The following is a 26,522-nucleotide window of genomic DNA, read 5'->3' on the forward strand; positions in this document are numbered from 1 at the left end:
AAGAACATGGTGTATCTTTCCATCTGTTTTTGTCACCTGCCATTTTTTCCATCAGTGTCTTTAGAGTTTTCCAGGTACAAGGTTTTCTACCTCCTTAGGTAGGTTCATTCTTAGATATTTTATTGTTTTTGATGCAATGTAAGTTAGATTATTTCCTGAATTTCTCTTTCTGATAGTTTGTTGCTCATGTGTAGAAATGCAACAGATTTCAGTATATTAAATCTGAATCCTGCAAGTTCACTGAATTCATTGATGAGCTCTAGAAGTTTTCTGGTGGCATCTTTAGGATTTTCTATGTATAGTATTATATCACCTGCAAACAGTGATGGTTTTATTTCTTCCTTTCCAATTTAGATCCTTTCTATTTCTTTTTTCCATCTAACTGCTTTGGATAGGATGTCTAAAACCATACTAAATAAAAGTGGCAAGAGTGGACATCTTTGTCTAATGCCTGATCTTGGAGGGAAGGCTTTCAGCTTTTCATTGTTGAGTGTGACATTAGCTGTGGATTTGTCACATATGACCTTTATTATGTTGAGGGATGTTCCCTCTATGCCTACCTACTGAGAAGTTTTAAAATCATAAATGGTGTCAAATTTTATCAAAAGCTGTCTCTACATCTACTGAGGTGACTATATGGTTTTCATTCTTCAATTTGCTAATGTGGTGTATCACAGACTAAATTGTAAATATTGAACAAAAATCCTTGCAACCCTGGGATAAATCCCTCTTGATCAAGGTGTATGATTAAGGGAAGATCTCTTATTCCTCAACTTTCTCTCTGAATGTTTATGCACATTCTTGAATTTCACCAAGATCTTGCTCAACACCTGTTCTTTAATTCCTGAAAATGATTTTTATACTATTTCTATAAAAACTGTTCCCTTCTATTGTTTCCATCTGGAAATATGATTAGATGTATTTATAACTGATGACTCTGTCAATATTTAAATTTCTTGTCCCACACTTTCCATTTTTCCCTTTTCACATTACATTCTGGGAAAACTCTTTCACTTGATCTTCCAAGGACCAAGATGCTTTTTCTGCCTGTTCATTAATTTACCAACTAAGATTTCCAGTTGATTTTTAGGGATACAATCTCTTGTACTTCTCTCATGTTATACTTAATTGAAAACTATTCTTGTTTCTTAACTGTTTTAGTTATTTTATTAACTGTTACTTCAAGTTCTTCCTTTGAGTTTCAGACACTCTTTCACGTTGTTGGCTTTCTTCAAATGTTTGGTAAATTCCCAGTGCGCTGGCTCCTCTTTGCATCTGAAATTGTATCAGATTGTTGCTGAATACTGCCATCTGTTTATAAACCCTACTTCTGGCAGAAAAGCTAGCAGTTAAACTTATAGCTAGCCTCTAAGTACTAAGGAGAAGGACATGACAACCCACTCCAGTATTCTTGCCTAGAGAGTCCTGTGGATGGAGGAGCCTGGTGGGGTGCTGTCCAAAGGGTCACACAGAGTTGGACATGACTGAAGTGACTTAGCATGCATGCATCGGAGAAGGAAATGGCAACCCACTTCAGTATTTTTGCCTGGAGAATCCCAGGGAAGGAGGAGCCTGGTGGGCTGCCATCTATAGGGTCACACAGAGTTGGACACGACTGAAGCGACTTAGCAGCAGCAGCAGCAAAAGTATAGTACTCAAGTGAGAAGGAGGTAACAAATAACACACAGTGCTGGGCGTAACAAATCTGCAGCTTGTTTTCTAGGTAAGTGCTCCCTATTTCTCCTTTGTGTTTGACGGACATGGAGACTGATGCTTCTTTTCAACCTGAAAACTAGTTACTGCCATCCAGCAACAGACACTGACATGCCCTTTCTGGTCCAAAACACATTTGATGACCTACAATTGTACTCCTAGGCTTTTATCTTAATGAAATGCTTACACATGCACACTAGGACTTGTGTACACACAGGGTCCTAACAGAACTCTTTTTATTACCCAAACTGGGCATAACTATTACCCAACAGTAGGTGGGTACATAAATTATGGTACATTAATTCAATGGAAGATTATATCACAATAAATGAACTACTGCTACCCACATTTAAAAAGACTGTTTAGTAAACAATACACTTACATGAATTAAACAGAATGCAAAACGGTGTTTTTAGAATGTATTTACAGGTATTAAAAAGATGTACCAAGGGAGTTATGACAAATCACAGGAAAGGGTTTATCTTCCAGGAAGGAGGGATTCTGATGTTCTATTTTAACCTAAGTGTAGGGCACACTTGTGTGTTACCCTTCTTAAATGTTCACTTGTTTTACAAGTTCTCCTGAATGTATGGCACATTTCACCATAAAACAATAGAAAATACTACAGCAGGTGCTCAGGCGTTATTTCCTCAAGTTATTATATTTAACAGCTATGAAATATTTTACCTGGCTGGCATAACATTATTTTACTTAAACATTCCCATATAATTGGGTAATAATGCATCAGATAATGTGAAAGTTTACTGGTCTCAACAGAATGTACCTCAGGAACAGGTTTATCTTGTCTGATTTGGAACAACAAATGATGGGTTTTAAGATCCCTTCAGTATTAAGTTACCTGTGTGTTAGTCACTCAGTTGTGTCCGACTCGTTCAACCCCACTGACTATAGCCCGTCGGACTCCTCTGTCCATGGAATTCTCCAGGCAAGAATATTGAAATGGGTAGCTATTCCCTACTCCAGGGGATCTTCACAATTCAGGGATCAAACCCGAGTCTCCTACATTACAGGCAGATTCTTTACCGTCTGAGCCAAAATTAAGTTCCCTAAGGCTGCCCTAACAACATATCAGACTGGCTTAACAGAAATTTATTTTCTCAAGTTCTAGAGACTAAATGTCCAAGGTCAAGGTGCCAGCATGCTTGATTTCTGGTGAAAGCTCTCTCCCTGGAGTCTTGTAAGGACACTAATCCTCTTGGATCAGGGACCTGTCCTGATTTTTTCATTTAGCCTTAATTACTTCCTTAGAGGCCCCATCTCCAAATTCATCTACACTGTGGGTTAAGGCATCAGCCTATGGAAACATATTCAGGAAACATATTCAGTCTGTAACACCTTACTACTTCAAGATTATCAGTACTTCTTAGATTATCAACATCCTGGAAACATAAACAGTTATCTCACTTCAAGGATGCTCTATATCCTTGGAAAAGGAAAGGTATGACCTCAGGCCACTACTAAACAGGAAGCAGCTCAGGAAACGTATTCCCTGGAGAAAAAAAAGCAAGAGCCAAGTCCCACATAGAAGAGAGGACTGAAAGTTGAACTAAACTTCAGTCACTCATATCACAGGGTCCTCAATTTAAAAGGAAACTTAATTAAGCCACAGCTACCTTAGAGAATACAGAAGGAATATTTGTGGAGAGAGGTTATTCATTTGTAAGAATGGGATGGATAATAATGGAGTGAAGAAGAGACTGCTCATTCCTAAGACTTCCACTGATGTTGTTCAGTTGCTCAAGTCGTGTCTGACTTTTTGTGACCCCATGAACTGCAGCGCACCAGGCTTCCCTATCCTTCAACATCTCCTGGAACTCGCTCAAACTCATGTCCATTGAGTCCGTGATGCCATCCAACCATCTCATTCTCTGTTGTCCCCTTCTCCTCCTGCCTTCTATCTTTCCCAGCATCAGCGTCTTTTTCCAAAGTGTCGGCTCTTTGCATCAGGTGGTGAAAGTATTAGAGCTTCAGCATCTGTCCTTCCAATGAATATTCAGCACTCTTTTCCTTCAGGATTGACTGGTTTGGTCTCCTTGCAGTCCAAGGGCCTTGCAATAGTCTTCTCCAGCAACACAGTTCAAAAGCATCAATTCTTCGGTGCTCAGCCTTCTTTATGGTCCAACTCTCACATCCATACATGACTACTGGAAAAACCACAGCCTTGACTATACAGACTTGTTGGCAAAATAATGTCTCTGCTTTTTACTACACTGTCTATGTTTGTCATAGCTTTTCTTGCAAGAAGCAAGCATCTTTTAATTTCACGGCTGCAGTCATCATCTACAGGGATTTTAAAGTACCATTGTAAATTACAAAATGCATTTTTCAGTAATATGGATTGAAGGTTATTAGCCCACAAAAAGTCTTAAACCTTGAGGTAGTTGAATTCATATATAATGGTATGGATTGATTTTAAGTAAATCACTTGAGCCTCTTATTATACAATTTCTACATCTGTCAATCCCAAGCTAAACAAATTATCATGATGTAGTGTGGTAGTCTAAACAACTTGTAATGTTGTTTGTGTGTGAGTGTACAGAGATAAAGGTGTTGATATATTTATAAAATGCCTAGAGAAAAAAATGGTTTCTGATGTTTAAAAACACTCTACCAGTGACCAAAGATTTAATAAGTAATAATAACCTACTAACCTTCTTCTGTTGCGTGCAGGTGTGTTGCATCGTTCCCCTGAGAAGTGATGTTGGCTTGGTCGAACTGAAGGGGGCTGCCTATTTGATGTCATCTCCCATGGTCGCATTGGTGGAGAGGGAGCTGGTGATGCTGACGTGTAATCGAAGACTGAGTGAGACAGGCGCTGTCTCTTGGGGCTTGGACTGTCTTCACTCTGCCAACGCAACAAAACCAACCAACAGGGTAAGACTTTGAAAGGGCTTTTGCATTACTATTTACATGCATAGATGTTTAAGTACGTTTACCTCCAAGCGTAAAGGAGGGAAAAGATACACTATCAACTCAAATTAAATATTTATAAAAGATGTGAGGGGTGGGATAAGAAAGACAGATCAAATGCAAAGTTAACTCTTTCTTTAAAATCATCATAAAACTAATCAGGTAACAACATACATATATGATAGGGTAATAAGCAATTTGTATTGTACTTGACTGAGCATCCCAGGGGGCTCAGTGGTAAAGAATCCACCTGCCAACGCAGGAGATGCAGGTTCGTTTCCTGGGTTGAGAAGGTCCTCTGGAGAAGGAGATGGCAACTAACCCCAGTATTCTTGCCTGGGAAATCCCATGGACAGAGGAACCTGGCGAGTCACAGTCCATGAGGTTGCAAAAGAGCTGGACAGAACTTAGTAACTAAACAACAAATGGCACCTGACCACCTCTTTGAAACTCCAATTTTAACTGAAATTCTACTATGCCTTCCCATAGTTACTAGTTACTCTTCTAGGCATTAATGTGCAGCTGAGAGATCCATTTAGGAGAGGGTATAATTTAAGTAGGCCTGTGATTTGATTCTAAACCACACTTGTCTACCTCTTTATTCCCATTGTTTTAAGGCAATTACATTTATTCTTTAAAGCAATTATGTGGACAAAGTAAGATTTACTTAAAACATTAAAAAACAGTCTATTTATTTCATCAGTTCTTAACTAAAATATCATAAAAAGATATGATATGTCTTGGGGAAAGACATTTCAGGTAGATCATCAGAGTGGTGGATAATTCAAGCTTTCTTGCTCACTAGCTACAAAATTGGTATGGATAACTTATTTGAATTATTAACTCTCCAGGATTCCTCACACAACTCAATCTTCCAATTGAGTTTCACCAAAACTGTCAAAACTGTAAGTTAACAGTCTGATGAGGGCCATGTGTTTTCTAATAAGAGCCTCTCCTGTCTCCAGTTTACTCCTGCAAATTCTATTTGGGTATCAGAGCATTTTGGGGCAGGCAGCTGTGCCATGAGGATGTGGGATCGTAGTTCCCTGACCAGGGATCAAAACCACGCCTCCTGCATCAGACGCGAAAGGGCTTAACCAGGGACCAGCAGGAAAGTCCCTAGAGCACTTCTGGTTGGCACCTGCTGTTAGAACAAAAATCATGTTAATATCAGCTAAAGAATACATGAGGCTACATACTACAACATTAGATTTTAAGATATAAAGCATATAAAACAATTGACTAAACTGATAGGAATGAAGCAACTGCTTTGGATGATTCTAAATTATATTAAGGAATACTATAATTCAAATTTGCCATTAAAGCAAAAATAGGAAGTAGTTTTCTGAACCATATACAAGTTTCTTGTAAATTTCCTCACCATACTAACTTTATTTATTCCTATAGTTAAGTGAAAGTGAAAGTCGCTCAGTCGTGTCCAACCCCATGGACTATATGGAATTCTCCAGACCAGAATACTGGGTGGGTAGCCTTTCCCTTCTCCAGAGGATCTTCCCAATTCAGGGATAGAACCCAGGTGTCCCGCACTGCAGGCAGATTCTTTACCAGCTGAGACACAAAGGAGCCTAAGAATACTGGAATGGGTAGCCTATCCCTTCTCCAGAGCATCTTCCCAACCCAGGAATCGAACCGGGGTCTCCTGCGTTCCAAGTGGATTCTTTACCAACTGAGCTATCAGGGAAACCCTATACGTAATGGTGCTATTAAAACTATACTTGTTTTAACCCCTGATTTTAATAAGAAAATCAGCTATGTTTCGATAATCCTAAGAAAAGTGAAAAATAACCAATGAAATTTAGATATTCTGATTAAAACAAAACGACAGAACAACTAAGACTTCACAAACTCAAACATGAACTACACGTGTAAGTAATCGCCAAATTTCGTAAAACAGACTTCATTAATATTGACTTTTTAAAGTACAAAATACTAGTGATATGTCATCACCAGCTTTCATATGTATAAAAGGTGAAAGCTTCAGCTGCTCAGTCGTGTCCAACTCTGTGTGACCCCATGGACTGTAGCCCCCGGGGCTCCTCTGTCCATGGAACTCTCCAGGCAAGAATACTGGAGTACGCTGCCACTCCCTTCTCCAGGAGATCTTCCCAACCCAGGGATTGAACCTGGGTCTTCTGCATTGCAGGCAGATTCTTTACTATCTGTTCCTTCACATGTATAACCTGTACCTCAAAGCTTAATGCAAACTAAGACACAGAACTCTGAATTCTAAAAATCCACTGCCCAAATGGAGAAGAATGTTGTTCAGTTGCGTTCGACTCTTTGTGACCCTATGGACTGCTGCATGTCAGGCTTCCCTATCCTTCACCATATCCTAGAACTCGCCCAAACTCATATCCATTGAGTCAGTGATGCCATCCAACATCTCATCCTCTGTCATCCCCTTCTGCTCCTGCCTTCAATCTTTCCCAGCATCAGGGTTTTTCTCATGAGTTGGCTCTTCGCATCAGGTGGCCAAAGTACTGGAGTTTCAGCTTCAGCCATCAGTCCTTCCAATGAATATTCAGGACTGATCTCCTTTAGGATGGACTGGTTTGATCCCCTTGTTCTCCAAGGGACTCCTAAGAGTCTTCTCCAGCACCACAGTTCAGTTCAGTTGCTGTTGTGTCTGACTCTTTGCGACCCCATGGACTGCAGCACACCAGGCCTCTCTGTCCATCACCAACTCCTGGAGCTTACTCAAACTCATGTCCATTGTGTCGGTGATGCCATCCAACCATCTCAAACTCTCTCGTCCCCTTCTCCTCCCGCCCTCAATCTTTCCCAGCATCAGGGTCTTTTCAAATGAGTCAGCTCTTCGCATCAGGTAGCCAAAGTATTGGAGTTTCAGCTTCAGCATCAGTCCTTCCAATGAACACCCAGGACTGATCTCCTTTAGGATGGACTGGTTGGATCTCCTTGCAGCCCAAGGGACTCTCAAGAGTCTTCTCCAACACCACAGTTCAAAGGTATCAATTCTTCAGCACTCAGCTTTCTTTATAGTCCAACTCTCACATCCATACATGACTACTGGAAAAACCATAGCTCTGACTAGATGGACCTCTGTTGGCAAAGTAATGTCTCTGCTTTTTAATATGGTGTCAGTTAGCATATTAGCAGTCAAGGTTAGTAATAGCTTTTCTTCCAAGGAGCAAAGCGTCTTTTAATTTCATGGCTGCAGTCACCACCTGCAGTGATTTTGGAGCCGATGACAACAAAGTTTCTCACTGTTTTCATTGTTTCTCTATGTATTTACCATGAAGTGATGGGACTGGATGCCATGATCTTAGTTTTCTGAATGTTGAGTTTTAAGCCACCTTTTTCACTCTCCTCTTTCACTTTCATCAAGAGGCTCTGTAGTTCTTTTTTTCCTGCCCTAAGGGTGGTGTCATCTGCATATCTGAGGTTATTGATACTGAGGAGAATGGACAGATTCACAAAAATAACCTTAAAAACCTCAGGCTATCAGATTTTCAGTGATGTTCAGGTTGTGCATTAGCATATTCTTATTTTACAACAAAGCTATTACTTTTAAGAATGGAGATGACTGAGAAAATTTCCCATCCCTTCTCTTTCTGTTGTAAAAGGTTCTCAGGGTGTAAGAGACAAAGACTAGGAAATAACGTGGAAGCGAGCTCATTCACTATGGTAATAAGCCTTGCTTTTCCAGTCAAAGTAATAGGAAACCACAAACTGATATTTAGGGACAGGGAATTATTAAAGAGTTTATTACATGCAATGTTGTTTCATATTCCTTATCAATTTGAGTACTCTATGAAACTCTAACTCAGTATTTAGCATCTAATAAAATGCGTAGAAGATTACATCTATCTAACCCCAAATCTCTATAACCAAACATTCTTATTAGAAGTAAAAAACCCCATAAAAGTATTGCATGGTTTCAAAAAAAAGCAAATCACAAATTGTTAAATGCTAAATGCCATGGGGGAAAAAATATACACAAACACATGTGCATATGTACATATATAAACACACATAAAATATAAATATATATTTATATATCTCAACCAGGAAGTTTTGGAAGATAATGCAAACCTTCTGCAAAGCAGAACCAGGTTCCAAGTTCCAGATTTAAAATGGTGATTTAAATGGGCCTCCGACTTCAGCAACCACTAGTGAGCCCTGAGGACTTCCTTCTCAAAGGAACAAGGGGGCAACTAGAATCAAGAGGTAAAATTTCCAGAAACCGGGTCCCCTCTCCACCTGGACCTTATTTAGGACCACCACTCATCTCAGACTCACAAGTAAGTACAGAATGACTTATGAGTTTCCAATCCTCTTTTAAACTTCCAGACTTTCTCTATTTGCCTTACATCTTTGACAAAAGACTAAGCTTGAGACTCAAGAGACACGGGTTAGATCCCTGGGTGGGGGAAGATCCCTGGGAGGAGGGCATGGCAACAACTCCAGTATTCCTGCCTAGAGAATCCCATGGACGGAGGAGACTGACGGACTACTGTCCACGGGGTCACAAAGAGTCAGACAAGACTGAAACGACTTAGCATGCAAGTATGCAAAAAAAACACTCAATGAATTCTATGAATTAAAAATAAAAGACATGACGACAGCCATCATTTAAAAGTCTATGAACAACAACAACAAAAAAGTCTATGAACAATAAATGCTGAAGAGGTTGTGGAGAAAGGGGAACCCTCTTGAACCGCTGGTGGGAATGTAAGTTGATACAGCCACTATGGAGTATATAGTATGGAGGTTCCTTAAACAACTAAGAGACATGAAAGCAATCAGAAAACCGAAACGCTCACTCTACATAGAGCAACTGATAAAGAATAAACACAGACAGTTCCCTTTTTGTAAATAATAAGCAGGGGGAAAGCTGGAAATTAACTTTATATTGGAACCACACAATGTAATGTACAAAATGATCTCCACACATTCTCTCACTTAATTCTCCACAAACGGAAGTCTTGACTTAAACTATATTCAAATTTATGTAAAAGGTGTTTCTATTAGTGAAGATGTACCAAAGACAATTCAGTGATATACTGCCTTTGAACTACACGAGGTATATACAGTCCTGTCTGACATAATTCACACAGAACTTTAATTTTCTAAAGTACAGCTTTGATAGTTCTCAGCTCAAAATGTTTCAGAACAAAATCCAACTTCATAACGACTCTGAAAGTACATCCTCCTGGAATGTTATTTTACTTAAAGACATGGGGGAGGGGGGGGCTTTTACTGTTCTGTTTTCAAAAGTTACTGCAGGAGACATTATAAAAAAAAAAAAATCAAGACTTTGCTTTTGATATGGCCCAAGTTTGTGTGTGTGTGTTTTTTTTTTTTTTCCATAAAAGGCCAAAGAACAGAATGACAAAGAACAGAATGCAATGAGTGCTTACAAAGGGACTCTAGTGGTATAACTAATGCAGTCCCACCATAATGAAGAGGATAAAATACTGTGTGAAAATATTAAATTACTGTATCACTGGCCAGCAGTGGCTTCCTGAGTTTAGGGAGGCCTGTATGGCTAACTTCTGAATAATTATTAACAACCTAAGTCCTAGATTTTTCTTCTTTTTTAATTACACAAAACACCACTGGTTCACAAACTGATTTATCTTGATGCTGTAAATGTACTGTGTTTAAATGCTGTGTTTACTTCCACAGAAGCTATAAACAAGGATAAATAAAATAATCTGAGGCATAAATATGAAACCAACAAAAACAGGAAAGCTATTAAGAACAACCTGAAATCAAGGGATCTCTCTGAACTATCCACATGGAGTTGTGCAGACAACTGAAGCTCAAATTAGTAATGTTAATTCAGGAATTTTTGGTATACAGATAGATGGTATGTCAAAGAAGTTGCAGGCAGTGAGAAAACTGCTCAAAATATCAATGATTTATATAGTGAAAAAGAGGTCCAATGCTAAACCCTAAGAAGCTCCAACATTTTATGTTGAGTAGCTGATGAAAGGAGCGTGGAGTGTGAAGGTGAAAGCCAATGGAATGGAGTTTCAAGGAGTCAACTATTAGGTTGATGCAAAAGTAATTGCAGTTTTGCAATGTTGCACTTTTCCTGTTTGATATTGAGACACATTCTTAAATAAATGTGGTTATGTTATACATCATTTTAATGCATTATTTCTAAATTTTTTGCTAATAACTTGTAACCTGCTGTTTATATTTATTTCAGACTAGGGAAATTATGTTAGACAAAAAGCAAATTGGAGCGCTTTTCTTATTCAAGTTCAAAACGGGTCGTAAGGGAGCAGAGACAATGCACAACATCAACACATTTGGCCCAGGAACTGCTAACAAACATACAGTGCAGTGGTGGTTCAAGTTTTGCAAAGGAGATGCGAGACTTGACGATAACAAGCATAATGGAAGTTGGAAGTTGACAAGGACCAGTTGAGAGGATCATTGAAGCTGATCCTCTTACAACTACATGAGAAGTTGCCAAAGAACTCAACATCGACCATTCTACAGTCGTTTGGCATTTGAAGCAAACTGGAAAGGTGAAAAGGCTTGCTAAGTGGGTGGTGCCTCAAGAGCTGATCGAAAAATCAAAAATATCGTTTCGAATGCAACAACAACGAATCATTTCTCATCAGACTGTGATGTGTGACAGAAAGTGGATTTTACACGACAGCTCAGTGGTTGGACCAAGAAGCTCCAAAGCACTTCCCAAAGCCAAACTTGCACCAAAAAAAGGTCATGGTCAATGTTTGGTGGTCTGCTGCCGCTCTGATCCACGACAGCTTTCTGAATCCTGGTGAAACTGTTACATTTGAGAAGTGTGCTCGGCAAATCAGTGAGATGCACTGAAAACTGCAATGCCTACAGACAACACTGGTCAGCAGGACGGGCCCAACTCTTCTCCACAGCATCAGATCATACATCTCACAAGTGATGCTGCGAAAGCTGAGTGAATCGGGCTGCGAAGCTTTGCCTCACCCACCATATTCACCCGACTTCTCAGCAACTGGCTGCCACTTCCTTCAACCATCTCAACATCTTCTTGCAGGGAAAATGCTTCCACAACCAGCAGGAGGCAGAAAATGCTTTCCAAGAGTCAGTCGAATCCCAAGGCACAAATTTTTATGCTATGGGAATAAACTAACTTATTTCTTGTTGGCAAAAATCTGTTGATTGTAATGATTCCTATTTTCATCAATAAAGGTGTGTTTGAGCCTAGTTACAATGATTCAAAATTCATGGTCCGAAACCTCAATTATTTTTTCACCAACTTAATTAAGAGGTCATGTAGAAGGAGGGTTGAAAAACAGCCACTGGATTTAAACAACATGGAACTCAATAACATGGAACTATTTCTTTACAATATGATTTAGTATCATTGTGGCATATTTCCCTTTATGACAATTTTGGGAAAAGTTCCTGTGTTTCCTTTGTTAATTTTCCTTATGAATTTAAGGATAACTGTAAAGTTCTAAAATGAAATTTTTCCTTTATTTTTTTGGCTGAAATTTTTATTACGTCTATGAACTTAAGAGAATACACATTTTTACAATAAGTAGTCTTCTTTTTCAGAAACAATGTATTTCTTTATTTGCATAAATCGACAAATTTCAATCACCTAACTTCAGTAAATGTATAGATTGAAATTGCTATCTAGCTGTATTAAGATGCCTACCTGAGGAGAAAAGGGGACCTCTTACAGTATTGGTGGGACTCGAAGTTGGTATAGCCACTATGGAAAACAGTATTGAGTTTCCTCAGAAAACTAAAATTACCATACAATCCAGCAATTCCACTCTGAGGCATAGATATATCCAGACAAAATTCTTAATTCAAAATGATACATTCACCCCTATGTTCATAGGAACACTACAGACAATAGCCAAGACATGGAAACAATTTAAATGTCCACTGACAGATAAATGAATCAGGAAGATATGATTTATTTATATATATATAAAAAATTTATAAGTAAAATGGACTACTACTCAGATTAATGATAATGATGCCACTTGCAGTAACATGGGTGCAACTAGAGATTACCATAAAAAGTAAAGTCAGAGAAAGACAAATACCATATGATACCACTTATATGTGGAATCTAAAGTACGACACAAATGAACCTATCTACGAAACAGAAATAGACCCACGGGCATGGAGAACAGACCTGCGGTTGCCAGGGGGGGAGCGGGCTGGAGGGTGAGATGGGAGGCTGGGGTTAGCTGATGCAAGCATTTATACACAGAATGGATAAACACGCTCCCACTGGAGAGCACAAAGAACTATATTCACTGTCCCATGATAAGCCGTAATGGAAAAGGATATTAAAAAGTATATGTATGTTAAACACACACACACACACACACACACACACACACACACACACACACACTCCTGAAATCAAGGGCTGTGCCACATCTGAAATTCAAGTTCTCCACAATGCAGCTGACTTTTGAATGAAAGCGTGCAGTCTCCACTCACAATCCCCGAGCTGGCTGGGGGTACAGTGACTGCTCACTTCAAGTCTGCTGGCTGGGACTGCTCTGCTACGCTGGAAGTGAGCCCGCTGTGTGTACACACACATCCCCTCCCTCTCAGACCTCCCTCCCACCCCCTTCCTCCCACCTTCCACCCCCTCCTCTCCAGGTCATCACAGAGCACAGAGTCGCGCTCCCTGTAGCTATATGCAACGGCTAATTTTAAAACTGCAGGGGGCTGATGGCAAACAGATGTGACAGAATTTTGGGGGGGTGCTGCTGAAACTATCATATCTTGATTGTATCGGTTCCACATCTGTATGCTTCTGTCAAAACTCACAGAGCTGTACACAAAAAAGGTGAATTCCACTGTAATTATGCCTTAATTTTAAATTAAAAAATGATAAGCACCTTGATTCTAATTTTAAATATAGGCCTATTTTTATAGAGATGTAAATGTGCTTCTTAAACCTTTTTTGTAAAAAAAAATTCAAAGCAAGAAAAACAAAACCATCATTTTTATAGAAATGTTCAAAAATATTGGTAATAGTTGATTTCTTAAGCTACATGGTAGATTTTTGAATACATATATCTTCATACTTTACAACATGCATATGTGAAATATTTCATAATTTTAAAAATTAAAAAGCACACAAAATTTAAAATATTTTGACTAGAAAAATAAGCAAAAAAAGAGCAGAGTGAAAAAGCAATAAACAAGGATAGTGATGCAAATTCGGTTAAGTAGTGAAGACAAAAGGCAAAAAAGAGATCAAAAATAGGAGGAGCTTTTTGTTCAAAGACTGATGGTTAAAAACAAGGATCCAGGAGAGTGTCAACACTTGCCTTTATCTCTGTGACCATCCTACTTACTCGTCACATATCCAATTCCACGCTTGAAGCACGAAAAGCCAATCACTTCTTTACTCCTAGAGAAGGCTATAGGAGAAATGATGTCCTCACAAAAGAGAATAGTTTCAGCTAACATATAAAGTACAGGGGGTGTTTTAGGGGAAAAAATGGAAGAGGTAAGGTGATTCTGTTTGGAATGGATGGAGTAAAAAGGGAAAGGAAAAGTAGAAAGAGTTGGGAGGGAAAGAACCTGGAGCAAAGCTTCGAGAAAACAATGCATCAAGGCAGTGAGTTTCTGAGGAGCAGGACACGGCTGCCCGGGTTCTCCTTCTCATTTGGCAACTCAGTTTTATGATGATGAGAACCATAACTGGAACTAGGACATCATACTCAATTTTGGTATCAGAATTAGTTGAAAGTACCTGACAATATTTCAAAGGGGATGTGAGAAGGATTTACTTTGCTTCATGTGGAACAGTGGTAGGGGTAGTAAGTGGACAAAGAAAATCTCCAGTCTCTCGTGAGAGCAAAGTACACTGAGGGCCTGATTTTTAAGTTAGAGCAAAGAAAGGTTTAAGTTAAATTAGGACTACAAATTAAAAAAAAACAACCTTTCACTTTTCTGCTAACACTCAAGTGGAACTGGCTAACTTTTTGGTTTCATTTTCAAAATATGGGTTTTAATCTACTGCATTTGGCAGCTACTCTTTGAGTTTAGTTAATGTTACCTTAATGCTTAAAGACTCAGAGGAAGTACAGAGAACACAGGAAGTGTCAAATAACTGCTTACTGGTGGCAGCAGTGAAGGTATGAAAGCAGTTTCTTCATTAGTTACTACTAAAGATCAAGTTCTTGCAAGCTAATGCTGTATCCAAAACGGCAGTAAATATGTCATGCAATTCAATAAACGATGTCTTTTAACATGCAGTGAACTGTGTTTACAAAAATACCGGTAAGGTGGTATGACAGAGATAAGAAATAGCTGAAGTTGGATTTGAGTCTCTATTCTGTCAATAACTAGATATGTAAATTGGGCATCTCAGTGAGATTCTCTGAGGCTATTTCTTCATCTAGAAAACCATCCAGATGAACTTTATTATGATGGCTAAAAACAAAAGGAGACAACACACGCCAAGCAGAGAACCTGACACACAGGATCCACAAGGAATAACAGACTGAGAGCCCTGGATCACCTATACACGATCCTCCTCTACGTCAGCTTCTAAATCCTGCCTCTCCAACGCGGCATAAACATTCCCCTTTCAGAAGCGGTCTCAAGTCCCAGCCTACCACTCCCACAACAGAAAGCAAGCTGGCTCTATCCGAAAGTCCTAGCTTTGACTAGCAACTCTCACTACCTCAACATGTACAATTACATGTCTTGGCCCACAGCCCTAGTATCCAGAAGCAATTCTGTAACTTAGTCTCCTTTCTGGTAATGATGACTTCCATTACTAAATCTTGAATCTCAGGGAGTAATGGATTTTAAATACAGTAGTCAATGATTTCTGTGAGCACATCCTAGTAATCTTGTTAATAACCTAATGATAGTTTACATCCATTTATACCTTAATTTTTTTTCATTTCATATGTAATGAAATTTTAAACATATTTACCCATAGGTATCAAAAGTCATAGAAGGCAAGTTATCATATTTTCTCTCTGAAATGTGCATCACTATCAAACTCTGTAGTGTGCATTACTATCAAAGCAGTGATGGCTTTAAAAAATATCTTACATACTTCTATTTTCCTTTCTCTATACAATTTCACATATTCTGTAGTATCTTCTACTTTTCTACAGAACTTGACCTATTAGGACGCGTGATTAAGACCAAAAGATTAAAAAACAAGAATATTAAGTGGTCAAATAGTAACAGCAGCTCAAGAGAAGACAAACATTCTTCAGAAAAGCTGGCTGAATAAGTTAAAGATGTCCTCTAAGAAGAATACTTATTCCCACAAACAATAGAAAACAAGAAGTAGGAAGATACTAAGAATGTTGGTTCAAGCCTTCCTAGAGACAACCTAGTATGTATCTTGTGACTTTCAGCCCTACGAAGGCAAAGGGTAAATATATAAGAACCTGGAAGAAAGCTTTGAAGTGAGCATCCTCTTGAACGGTAGTGTTCTGATCACTTGGGAGGAGAGGGAACAGGCTCTGAAGTCTCACCCTTTCACAAATCACCTTGTTAGGATGGCCAGGTAGAGGTGCTGAATTGGCCCCGGGAGATATCTGGGAAAAAGAGGGAGAAGAAAAGGATAGTTCATGGCTAGCTGCACCAATGTGGAGAATCATGCCTATGAAGGACAGTCTGGATTTTCTAGGTATTTGATGATTTTGTTAGCAGAGCAAAAGAAATAAAAAATTAATCTTAAACATCAAAACAAACATAAGGAAGACAAAGACTGCCTCTGGCAATGGATCTCTCTTATAAAAACTTTCTCTAAAGGCAAAACAGCACTGCTCAAAAACACAAAGTCCTTCCTATGCTTCCCATGTAGTACCTATCGATATCTTTCCTGCTGGCATTAATTCTGAAATCTTAAAAGACAGGTAAGATTTCATGTCAAGAAAACCAGAAGTAAAAAACACTTAAGTACAGAAAGATTAGTGTCTACTTGGCTATGATTAATTTTTCATTCTTTTTAGTTAAACTTCCAAATTATCAGGCAAGGGAAGAGAGACTTTAGTTAACATCTATGGCCAAATTTCTATAGCAATCACAGGTATGAAAAACAAGATTTATATTGTGGAGACCTCAGCTCTATTCAACACAAACCTAGAAACCTACTTAATGAATAAAGGACAAGATCACAAGCCTCAAAGTAAATGCCTGCATGTTTTAAATGCTTGACTAGACTATGAGTTAATGCCCTAAACTCATATGTAAATATACTTAATCTGTAGCATTTCTGACCAGACATGATGAGTATCAATCACCATTCCACTGCGCTGTGGAGTGAACTGCCCTTTGGGATTAAGGGTTGTGGACCTGCTTGTCCCTAAAGACCGTGTGCTTTAAGGCTGTCTTGTTTTTTCGTTTCATTGCTGCACTCATTCCCTTACGTGTAAGTGTCTATCCTGTAACAGGCACTAAACAAAAACAGTCATGATTTTCTACCTTCAAGAAGTATATGCAATAAAAAGAAAAGCAGATCACCATACAGTATAGAAAAGTACCTTTCTGTGGTAATGGTCCATGCTGGTGCTATGGAGAGGTAATTGGTAAGAAACAGTGTTGTCAAGAAACTACAAAATGATCAGCATAACTGGTCAGTAAGGAAGTAGCCAGAGAGGAAGGAATAGACAGAGCATAAAGTGGCATGCTAATTATATGAATAACGCTGCTATAGTAAACTTGTTAGCCCCTCTAGAAATTTTTCTTTCTGGCTTGCTATGAGCCTCATCAACAGATAACTAGGCCTGTTGCTAAGAAAATAACTACTTCCAAAGACCTTCCTAGGACTGAAGGCAGTAATTTTAGAACTTCTTAGTACTGCTCCACAAAGGCTGCGGACATGAACTCAAGCTCACCTCTGTATATAAACATGCATGTGTTAACGTCCTTCATCACTGTGAAGAAGCAGGAATGAGTGAGTCAAGGAATGTCTACTGATTGCCTCCTAGAGGCAAAGAGTTACCTTAGAAAAGAAAACAAGATCCCATGCTCAAGGAGCTTATTCTTGTTTAAAAAAAAAAAAATAGAGGGAGGAGCCATGGCTTTATCTGAGGGCAGGAGGAAGAAAATATTTCACAGAAGAAGTATTTTTCACATTCCTGACTCCATTCAATCTAAGGAGTGTTTTTACCACTTTAAAGTAATTCTCAAAATGGCCTGTTCCTTTATGCAGGCTTCATGTTCTTTCTACAAGTTTATAATCTGCACAATAAAGTACATCTGAAGAGTGTTTTAATAAGGTGACATACCATCAACTATCACACTTAAGCAGTCTTACACACTTGAAAAGTGTGAGCAGCACTCTTACAAACTGCTAGTACAAAAGCTGGCTGGGAAAACAAATTTCAGTAATACATAAAAAACTGACAAACCCTGGTCCTTGCAGACATAGAGGGAGAGGGGTAAAGGGGAGAGAAAAGGAGAGAGAAGGGAAGAGGGAATTCTAAGATGGCCTTCAAGATTCCCACCTAGGGTGTGTACCTCCACCCTGCGTGGTATGTGGGGAGCACTGTAAACATAGTCAATTTCATTCCCCTGATTGGGTTCAATCATGACCTAAGTTATACAAACGCGTTCACAGAGGTGAAAGGATTTTCAGATATAATTAAGATTTCCAGTGAATTTTAAGTTAATCAAAGGGGAGATTATCTTGGGTAGGCCTGACTTAATCAGAGAAAGCTCTAAAAAGAGAAGTTGAGCACTTCCTTAAGAGACTCTCCTGCCAACCCTACAGACGAAGTTGCTGTGTTCTGAGAAGGCACATGAATGGTAGCCCCCTGAGGGCAGCTAGAAGCTAAACGCGGTCATCAGTTGATAGTTGATAGCTCGAGAAGATCAAGATCCCCTCAAAGAAAACGTGGGGCCTCAGTCCTACAATCACAAGAACCACATTATAACAACAACAATGAGCTTGGAAGAGGACATTAAGTCTCTAATAAAATCAGAGCCCAGCCAAATAAGACCTTGACAGAGGCTCTAGAGCTAACCCATACCAGGACTTTGATCCAGAAACTGTAAGGTAACAAGATTTGCTTTACACTACTAAACTTGTGGCAATTTGTTACACAATAGAAAACTCGCACAACAAACATGTACGTAACAGAATAAAAATTGGGTACCATACTCAAGGAAAGTTTCTTCTCCAGAATTCTAGAGAAAAAATCTGTATTAATTTGATTATGAAAGACATAAAACTTTTTTAAAAATACCTAAGCAATACAGCAGTTTTTAAAACCTCAATTCGGTAATAGTAAATTTCATGCCAGGAATCAAACTGGGCTTTCTCATCTTTACATGCTACAAGTTAGGGTTAACCAGCTTGCTTGCTTAAAGTGAAACATAAATACCAGAGCCATAATTTGAAGCCAAGTGTATCTGGTTCTAAGATTCAGACTCAACCCACTAAACCACCTTCTAATTGCAGAATTTTAAAAGTAACATTCTTCTTTGTAATCTATCTAGTTGGATTAGTAACTAGCAACTATTCCACAATGCCTATTTACTTAAAGCTATTTTAAGTACTTAAAAATAAATGTTTCCTTGGAAATTGTTTCTGACTTCTGCTACTTCCCTAACTCTCCCTCAGTTAAAATTAGTCAGGTTATACAGTATCTGAAAACCAATACAGCTCTATTTTCCCCTAACATACCAACTGCTGAGCATTACAAAGACATGGTACCTCTCTCGGGATGCAACTGTATTTTAGAAGTCCTGCCATGAAACATCCCTGAGATGGGACTGAGCCTGCAACTCCACACACTTTTCATTTTTAATGTTACATATAACAATATGACTAGTTCATCCAGCATAACTCTTTCCTGTTTTATAAGACTGAAATTATAGAAAACACTTCAACCTTTTAAGAAACAATACATTACTATTTTAAGGTCATCTTCTATTTAATGTGGCCTTTCCCCGGCCTGGTAGCCACGCTACCAACAACTTAACCTCAGTGTTTGAGAGTGTGCTATTATTATCATCACTGTGGTAAATTACAGTAGTTATTGTGTTAAAAATAACACAGGACTTAGGTCCACATAGTCCCAGAATCAGCTTCCTCCAAAATCACTAAAAAAAAACCAAAAAACAAAAAAACCACACTACCATGGATATTTATGTTGGTTGTGCTAGAAGCTTACTATGTATGACTCCTTTAAAACTAACAAAATCCTGTATGGCATTTTTTTTTAAATTGGAGGATAACTGCTTTACAATATGTGTTGGCTTCTGCCCATACAACAATGTGAATCAGCCATAGGCAAAAATCACTTCTTACGACAGCTTCCTTCTTTGTTCATTTACATCTTTCTCATAAAAGTAGAGAATATACAAGTGTATGATAACCTCTAGGCCAGTATTAAATAATGTGTACCTTCCACAAAATAAATTGCTCAAAAGGCCAAACAGTCTTCTCCAAAATGGTAACAATACTCTCCAGGAAAGAAAAAAAAAAACTGTTCACTGTTACAAGTTGCACACCAACTGTTCAAAGGCAGTAAAATCACAGGCTAACACGAAAAAGGAAAGAACAAAAGATGATGAGTTAGGTGCTTGGTTGTTGACTCCAACAAGTCCCTTAGTCCCTTTGGTCAAAGTCTGGGTACCTAAAAAATGAAGAGGTCAGATCCAAATTATACAAAAATCCAAATATTCTCACTGCTTCCACGATGGCAAATGTTAATCTCCTGGAAAGTAATCAGGGAGATTTTATTAACAACAGTTCAAATCACTGATCTGTTATCTGATAAATTCTCAGATTATATTTCAAATATGAGAAAAGTCATATGCATAAATATGTTCATCACATCAACAATTTCAAAGGGAACTAGAAGTAACCTAAACATTTAACAAGTAAGTGTTTGTTAAGTCAGTTTATGGTATGTGTAATTATGCAGTTTTTAAACCATTTAAGAATTGGTACTACTTACCTGAGAAGGATCATTACTTTCCAGTACTGGGATACTTTTTAAAAAAAATAAATTATTCCCATTCATGAGTTAGAGCAACAACAAATTGGATCCATGTCTTTGGGGGAGCAGAGCAAAATCAGGGTTGGTGAAAATAGCTGAAAGGCTCCACCCTTCTCTCTCACCCCTTAGTCACACAAATTAATGGGGAGGGGTGAAGAAGGTGCAACTAAGGAAGTCTCTAACCACTAAATGCACTGAACTGGTGAACATAAACGTTAGGAAAAATAAGAGTTACACATTCTACTATTAAGTTTTTCTCTCGTTCACTTTCACAATCCAGGATCTGCCAGCCTAAGGATTACTCTCTCCTTAAGGAAGTGCTTCTAAACCATTTTACTTAAGCTGCTAACCTCAAAGTTGTTGTTGCTTTGTAAATTGCTCTAAACCATCTCTTCAAGATTTCTAAGAATTATATGGATTTGGAAAATACCTAAACCAGGAACACTCCCAATCAATAAAAAACTTACACACATAAACATTTGAAAAAATGAAGTGTGACTGAGCTCTTCATAAATCTTACTAAAGATAATAATTCAAATATTTATTGCCTATCTATCATATGCTAGATACTATGAAAACAAAAATAAATATTTCTTGCCCTCAAAGAGATTCAGTCTAGTGAGGGGCAAATTCAATAGAAATAAATGAGGGTAACAGGGTCCCCTAACTTAAGAGAAGGAAAAGTGTTCAGATCCTTTAAAAAGGAACATGAAATTACATTAGAGCTGGAGGAAAGACAAGACTGTGTATATGGCCCCTCTTTGTCTACTTGCTCCAATTTCTTACTTGTTTATTATTATAGAGTTCAAGCATTTGCCTGATATCCAAATAGACAATATGATGTTAAGAATTTCACATTTGCTGAACAAATGAACTAGACTACAACTATAGAGTTCAAATGTGTGTTTACAATCCCTATACTCTGTCCAGAGAATAAATAAAACAAGCTATGATTTAACCAAGACAACATGAAAATGGATGTCTGATATATGCGGTTAGTAGAAAAATAACTAGAAAACTAGTAAGTAGACCTAGACACTGCACAACAATCACAGGCCTAATTAAGAGCTACCTTACCAGCAAAATGAATTACAAAATGGTGGTGGCTTAAACAAAACTGGGGCAGCATAGAGAGAAAGAGATGGAACAGACTGGAAGTAGAAGGCAAAGATCAATCATCTTCCCACACTGATCAATTATTTCAGAGACTTTTATCTGAGGATTTCTCACTCATACTTCTCACTCTCCTCCTCGCAGGGAAAAGTAAAAAATGAGCACAAATAAAAACAGGCTAGTGATGTAACTAAAAGCCTCATCCAAAGCAGTTGGCAGAGACACAATAGGCCTAAACTCCACATTATGATGCTAACATATTCAAGTGTATCTAACTGTGTCACCCTCTGTCCATCCACTCTTCCTCAACAATCAGGTTACCTTAGTACAGAAAATCCTCAATACTTACTCAAATTAATAACTTCCAACTTAGTTTAGCTATAAAAATAGGGTGAGTATATGAAATTCAACAAGTATAGGAACACACTACGTTTCAGAGTCACAGAAGGTATCAGAAGTGGAGGGACCACAGAGATCATTTAAATCCAACTCGTATTTTACAGATAAGAACCTGAGGCCCACACGGCTAATCTGCGGCAAAATTTATTCCGCTACAGCCTCTAAAGGCCACCAAGTCTTTCAGAAACAAGCCTTAAAGAAAACTATAGATATCAACTTAAAATTGAACCCCTGTAATTAACAGATTCAAGGCACATTAGGTCTTCAAAAAGTGAAATATATTACACGAATACTTTTAAGAGCGAGCAAGAGCTGGATACAATTTCTACTTAAAATTCCATTTTATCTTTTTATTACAAGTACATGCCTGCTGCAATGCAAATGATCTGATCCCTACATTTGGTCTTGTATTGTTACTTCTGTAGGAAGCCCCAAATTTCTTCCTAATGGAAGACAAAAACAATTTTAATTTGATCCCAACTGTCTCTAGATCCTCATTAAGTTTTGATTTCTTAAAAACTGAGGGAATGGATTAAAAAACAAAAGTTAAGCCTAGTTACCAAGGCTGGGAGCTATTTAAAGGAATTCCGCGGTAATTGTGTTAACAACAGTACCTGCAATCAAGGCCAAACAGGATTCAAAAAGTCTTGCAATTTTAAGGTAATAAACGATTGTGAATGAGTTGCATACACTTAAATCTTCGTGTGTTAAGTTAAGAAAACAGAAACGGCAATTAAAGATTACATTTTGTTTCTATTTACGGTGGAAGATTCACACACCCAACTTAATACATCATTTTCACAGCACAAATAAAAAAGCAAGGTCTTACAAGTCCTACACACGCAAATAAAAACTTTATTCTCTTTATCCCTCAATAATTTGAAAAACTCTCGGCTCAAAACCAACCTCTTTCATTCTTCAGCCCTGAATGGAAGACCTTCCATCTCCTAGAACAAAACGCAGCCTGTTCAGAAACCCGCGGCTGCAGAAGGACGCGAGAGAGGACCCTTCGGACCGGGTTCTGCGTTCTCCTGAGTGACATCATTTCACCTGCGCCTGGGCAAACAGGGAGGCAGCAAAAGAGCCAGGCCATCCACCAGACGGCGGTGGGCTGGCGCTCCCTCGGGCTGTGCCCGCACCTCCTCATCGCTGCCCGGGGAACAAAGAGCGCCGGGCGGCCCGGCCGCGCCCCGCTGAACACTAGGCAACCACATCTCTAGCGCGGCCCCGCAGGCTGCTAACCGCCCGAGGCTCGGTCCGTCCCGCCCTCTTGCGGGAATCAACGGCTGCGGCAGCCAGTACCTGCGAGGGGAGGCTCCGCCCTGCGGGGCTACTCCCGCAGCTCCTCGCTGGGCCGCCGCCTCCTATTGTGACCGCTCGCCCAGCCAGCGGCCAGCTCGCCAGATCTTCCGTTCCCGGGCCTTCTCAACCCCGGAACCCGAACTCCGACCCAGGCGCTGTCACGGCGCTTCCTTCCTCCCGGCACCATCACACGGGCCGCGCCACAAAACTACGGCTGCACGCCCAGACCTAACAGGGTCGGCTAACGCCTCGGGGGCTCCATCCTCTCCGCCCCCGCGCCCTAACCGCCCGGGCCGCCTCACGGCCCCGCACCGCTGCACGAGGGGCCCCGCCCCGCCGCGCCCCGCCCCGGTGCTCGAAGACAGGGCTCGCCGCGCGCCGGCGCACTACGCTCCACTGCGCGCGCAGGCGACGCCCCCCGGCGCTGGGCCGCAAGATGCGCGAGCACGCGGCCCTCCCACTCTCGGCCCCGGGTCGCCCACCTGCCCACTCCGACCCCTCGCAGGAACGAACCTAGCGAGACCAGGGTGCAGGACCGCCAGACGCTCCGCCCCTCTCCCCCTCGGCTGGTCTCGGCGCGCGGAGACCCTTTTGTTTCCACCCGCGGGGAGGGGGCGGGGCGGGCTGCGCGCGTCCCGGTGCGCGACTCGGACTAGTTCCGGCAACAGAGCCGTCGCGCAGCGCCCATGCGCAGCCCCGCCCCGTCCCGCCCCGTCCCGCCCCCCGCGCACAGAAAGGCCGCCGCTACGCGCGGCAGCGGGCGGGCCGAGCCTCCCAATTCGTACACATCTCTCCCACAGTGTTGTTGCAAGTGCGTGCCTAGCGCCTCCAAAACTTAGCCATCAAACAGTAGCTGACTTCATTCAGATTCCAAATACAGTATATGTATCCATGTGGCCTAAATGTTAAGAATTTTTATTGATGTAGAGGCAGGTGATTTGTCCGAGTGTCTTTGTCCAATGTATCTCTGGAGAGGCTGATTCAACCCTAATTTGTCCTACTGTAAGGCTCAATTAAACCTGACATTTATATTGTGCTGAGAAGAGGAAATGAGACAGGTACGGAGACAGAAGCTGGCATGCTGGCTGTCCTGATAATCACATTCAAGAACTAAAAGAGGATGTAACATCTTCCATAAAGCGCAGTAAATACAAGGACAAAATGGTTTAAGTGGTATCGAAGGAAAGAGGGAGGTTAAGGGGACATCATCCAAGAAGTGGGTTTTAAGTAGATAGGAATTATATGTCTTCAAGGATGGGGACCATATTTCAGGCCAATCATCAAAAAACCCAGGTTCTAGTTCTTTCGGCATTGCTCAAACCAGTCTCCAGCCTGCTCTTGGCCAAAGCTGCTTCCGATAGAAAATTAAGGAACCAGACTAAAATGATGTTCCAGGATCCTCTGAACCTCTATGTATGAATAACACAATATGGTAATTATTTGAATACATTTGTCTCCCGTGTCAGACTCAGAGATCAGACTGTTTTGACTATAACCCTAAAGTCCAAACCTACAGCGTGAAACACAACAGCAGGTGCTTAGCAACTGCTGAGTTCAAAGTTCCAGCAATCACATCACAGGCTTTTACAACTCCTAACAAAGAGAAGCTAAAATGAGATAAGGGGCCCCCATGAACACGTCCCGTCCCCCAGCCCCACACCCCCATTATGTAGCCCTGTTATCTAGCTACTCTTCCCCCTCAAAGCCCTCTCTGCCAGTCTTCCAAAGCAAGCCAATTTGGAGATGATTACATCCAAACTTTTAAGGTCCCCGCCTCTCATTTCATTGTACAGACGCATAAATCCCAACCACACCTTTAGGTGCATCCAGTGTAATTCACTTCTAACCTCTGTCTCCTGCTGTGGATTCACCTGGCATTACAGATCTTCCAACAGAATCTGTCACACAAGCTTCCTTGCACAATACAGACCACCCTGAAACAGCTTTTCTTGTTTAACTAAACAGGTATGTAATGAAGAGGGGCAAGTACAGAAGAGAAGAAAAAAAAAGTGGGGGGGTTGGGAAACAGGGAAGGAAATTACCATTTGGAAGTTGTCCAATTGTAAGGTAAGAGTCAGGTTCCTCAAGTGTTGAATCTCAGTGGCAAAAACCTATTACAGTCCTCCAGGGTTCCTAATCCTTAAACTTCTATGCATTTCCCCTGGCCTTCAGTCAACCCTTTATCAGGCAAACTCTTCAAAACCCTTCTTAAATGGTTGAGATCTTACTTAACTGGGGTGTGAGGACTTGACCTAAGAAGTCTGTCCACTGGTAAACAATGCTTCCACACCTCAAGGTTGAATAGTTTGAAATTTGTACTGCAATTATTTTTCTAACTGATTTTCTAAACCAGAAAATCTGGTACCCTGCTAACAAACACCCAATGAGTGGGTTAAGTTTTAAGGTGGGCCACTGACCACCTAGTGTGGTGGGGAGTAAATTATACTGGAGCAGTTGCTCATCCCTAGTCAACCTAAAATTTTACTTGGAGTCTGTACAAAAACGTCGGGAACCTTGCTGCAGAGGTGTCCAATGGATCTTTCTGCAATGATAGAAAAGTTCAACATCTCCAGCAGCATCCAAAAGGTAGCTATTATCTACATACACATGGCTACTGAATGAGCACTTGAAATGGGGCTAGTGCAACTAATGAATTAACCAGGATTGTATAAACAGCCACACGTGGCTAGGGAACACTACAGCACTTGCGGGAAAAGTAGTTGCTTGTAGTAAGTGCTTTTTGAGAATTCTGACTCCAAGACTGCCTTTAAAATTGGTTTTTAAAAAAATTAGTTTTCATGACAGAAGTGAAAACCATAAATAACTACTAAAAACTTCTTCCTGGGGTATCTAGGTCATTTAAGTCCCCTCAACTTCTAAAATAAAAATATATCAATATATGTTGCTTACCAAAGAGGAAAATATTGCAGTTACTTCAAATGTGTGTGGTCATTGGCCTACTCTGGTGTCCTAACATTCTAGTACATGGAAATAACTGCTGAGATTTTTTTATTGGGCTTTCCCTTGTGGCTCAGCTAGTAAAGAATCCACCTGCCATGCAGAGATCGCTCTAGGTTAGGAAGATCCCCTGGAAAAGGG

The 26,522-nt window shown here is 40.0% G+C and overlaps 1 protein-coding gene across 10 annotated transcripts in view; it reads right to left on the bottom strand.

Annotated features, from left to right (window-relative positions):
- RNF38 (ring finger protein 38) overlaps window positions 1–26,522 on the bottom strand; it is a 120,178-nt gene that overhangs the window by 30,248 nt on the left and 63,408 nt on the right. For 2 of the 10 annotated variants that reach the window (XM_043890730.1, XM_043890737.1), the window contains one exon: window positions 4,386–4,579. In XM_043890730.1, the coding sequence (XP_043746665.1) occupies window positions 4,386–4,579 (194 nt within the window). Of the gene's footprint in view, window positions 1–4,385; window positions 4,580–16,043; window positions 16,194–23,027; window positions 23,052–23,423; window positions 23,775–23,936; window positions 24,088–26,522 lie in introns of those variants that run through there. The other 8 variants (XM_043890736.1, XM_043890734.1, XM_043890733.1 and 5 more) reach the window with 8 other exon arrangements.

The sequence above is a fragment of the Cervus elaphus genome, chromosome 29, assembly GCF_910594005.1.
Source record: "Cervus elaphus chromosome 29, mCerEla1.1, whole genome shotgun sequence".
In the NCBI taxonomy this organism is placed as follows: Eukaryota; Metazoa; Chordata; class Mammalia; order Artiodactyla; family Cervidae; genus Cervus; species Cervus elaphus.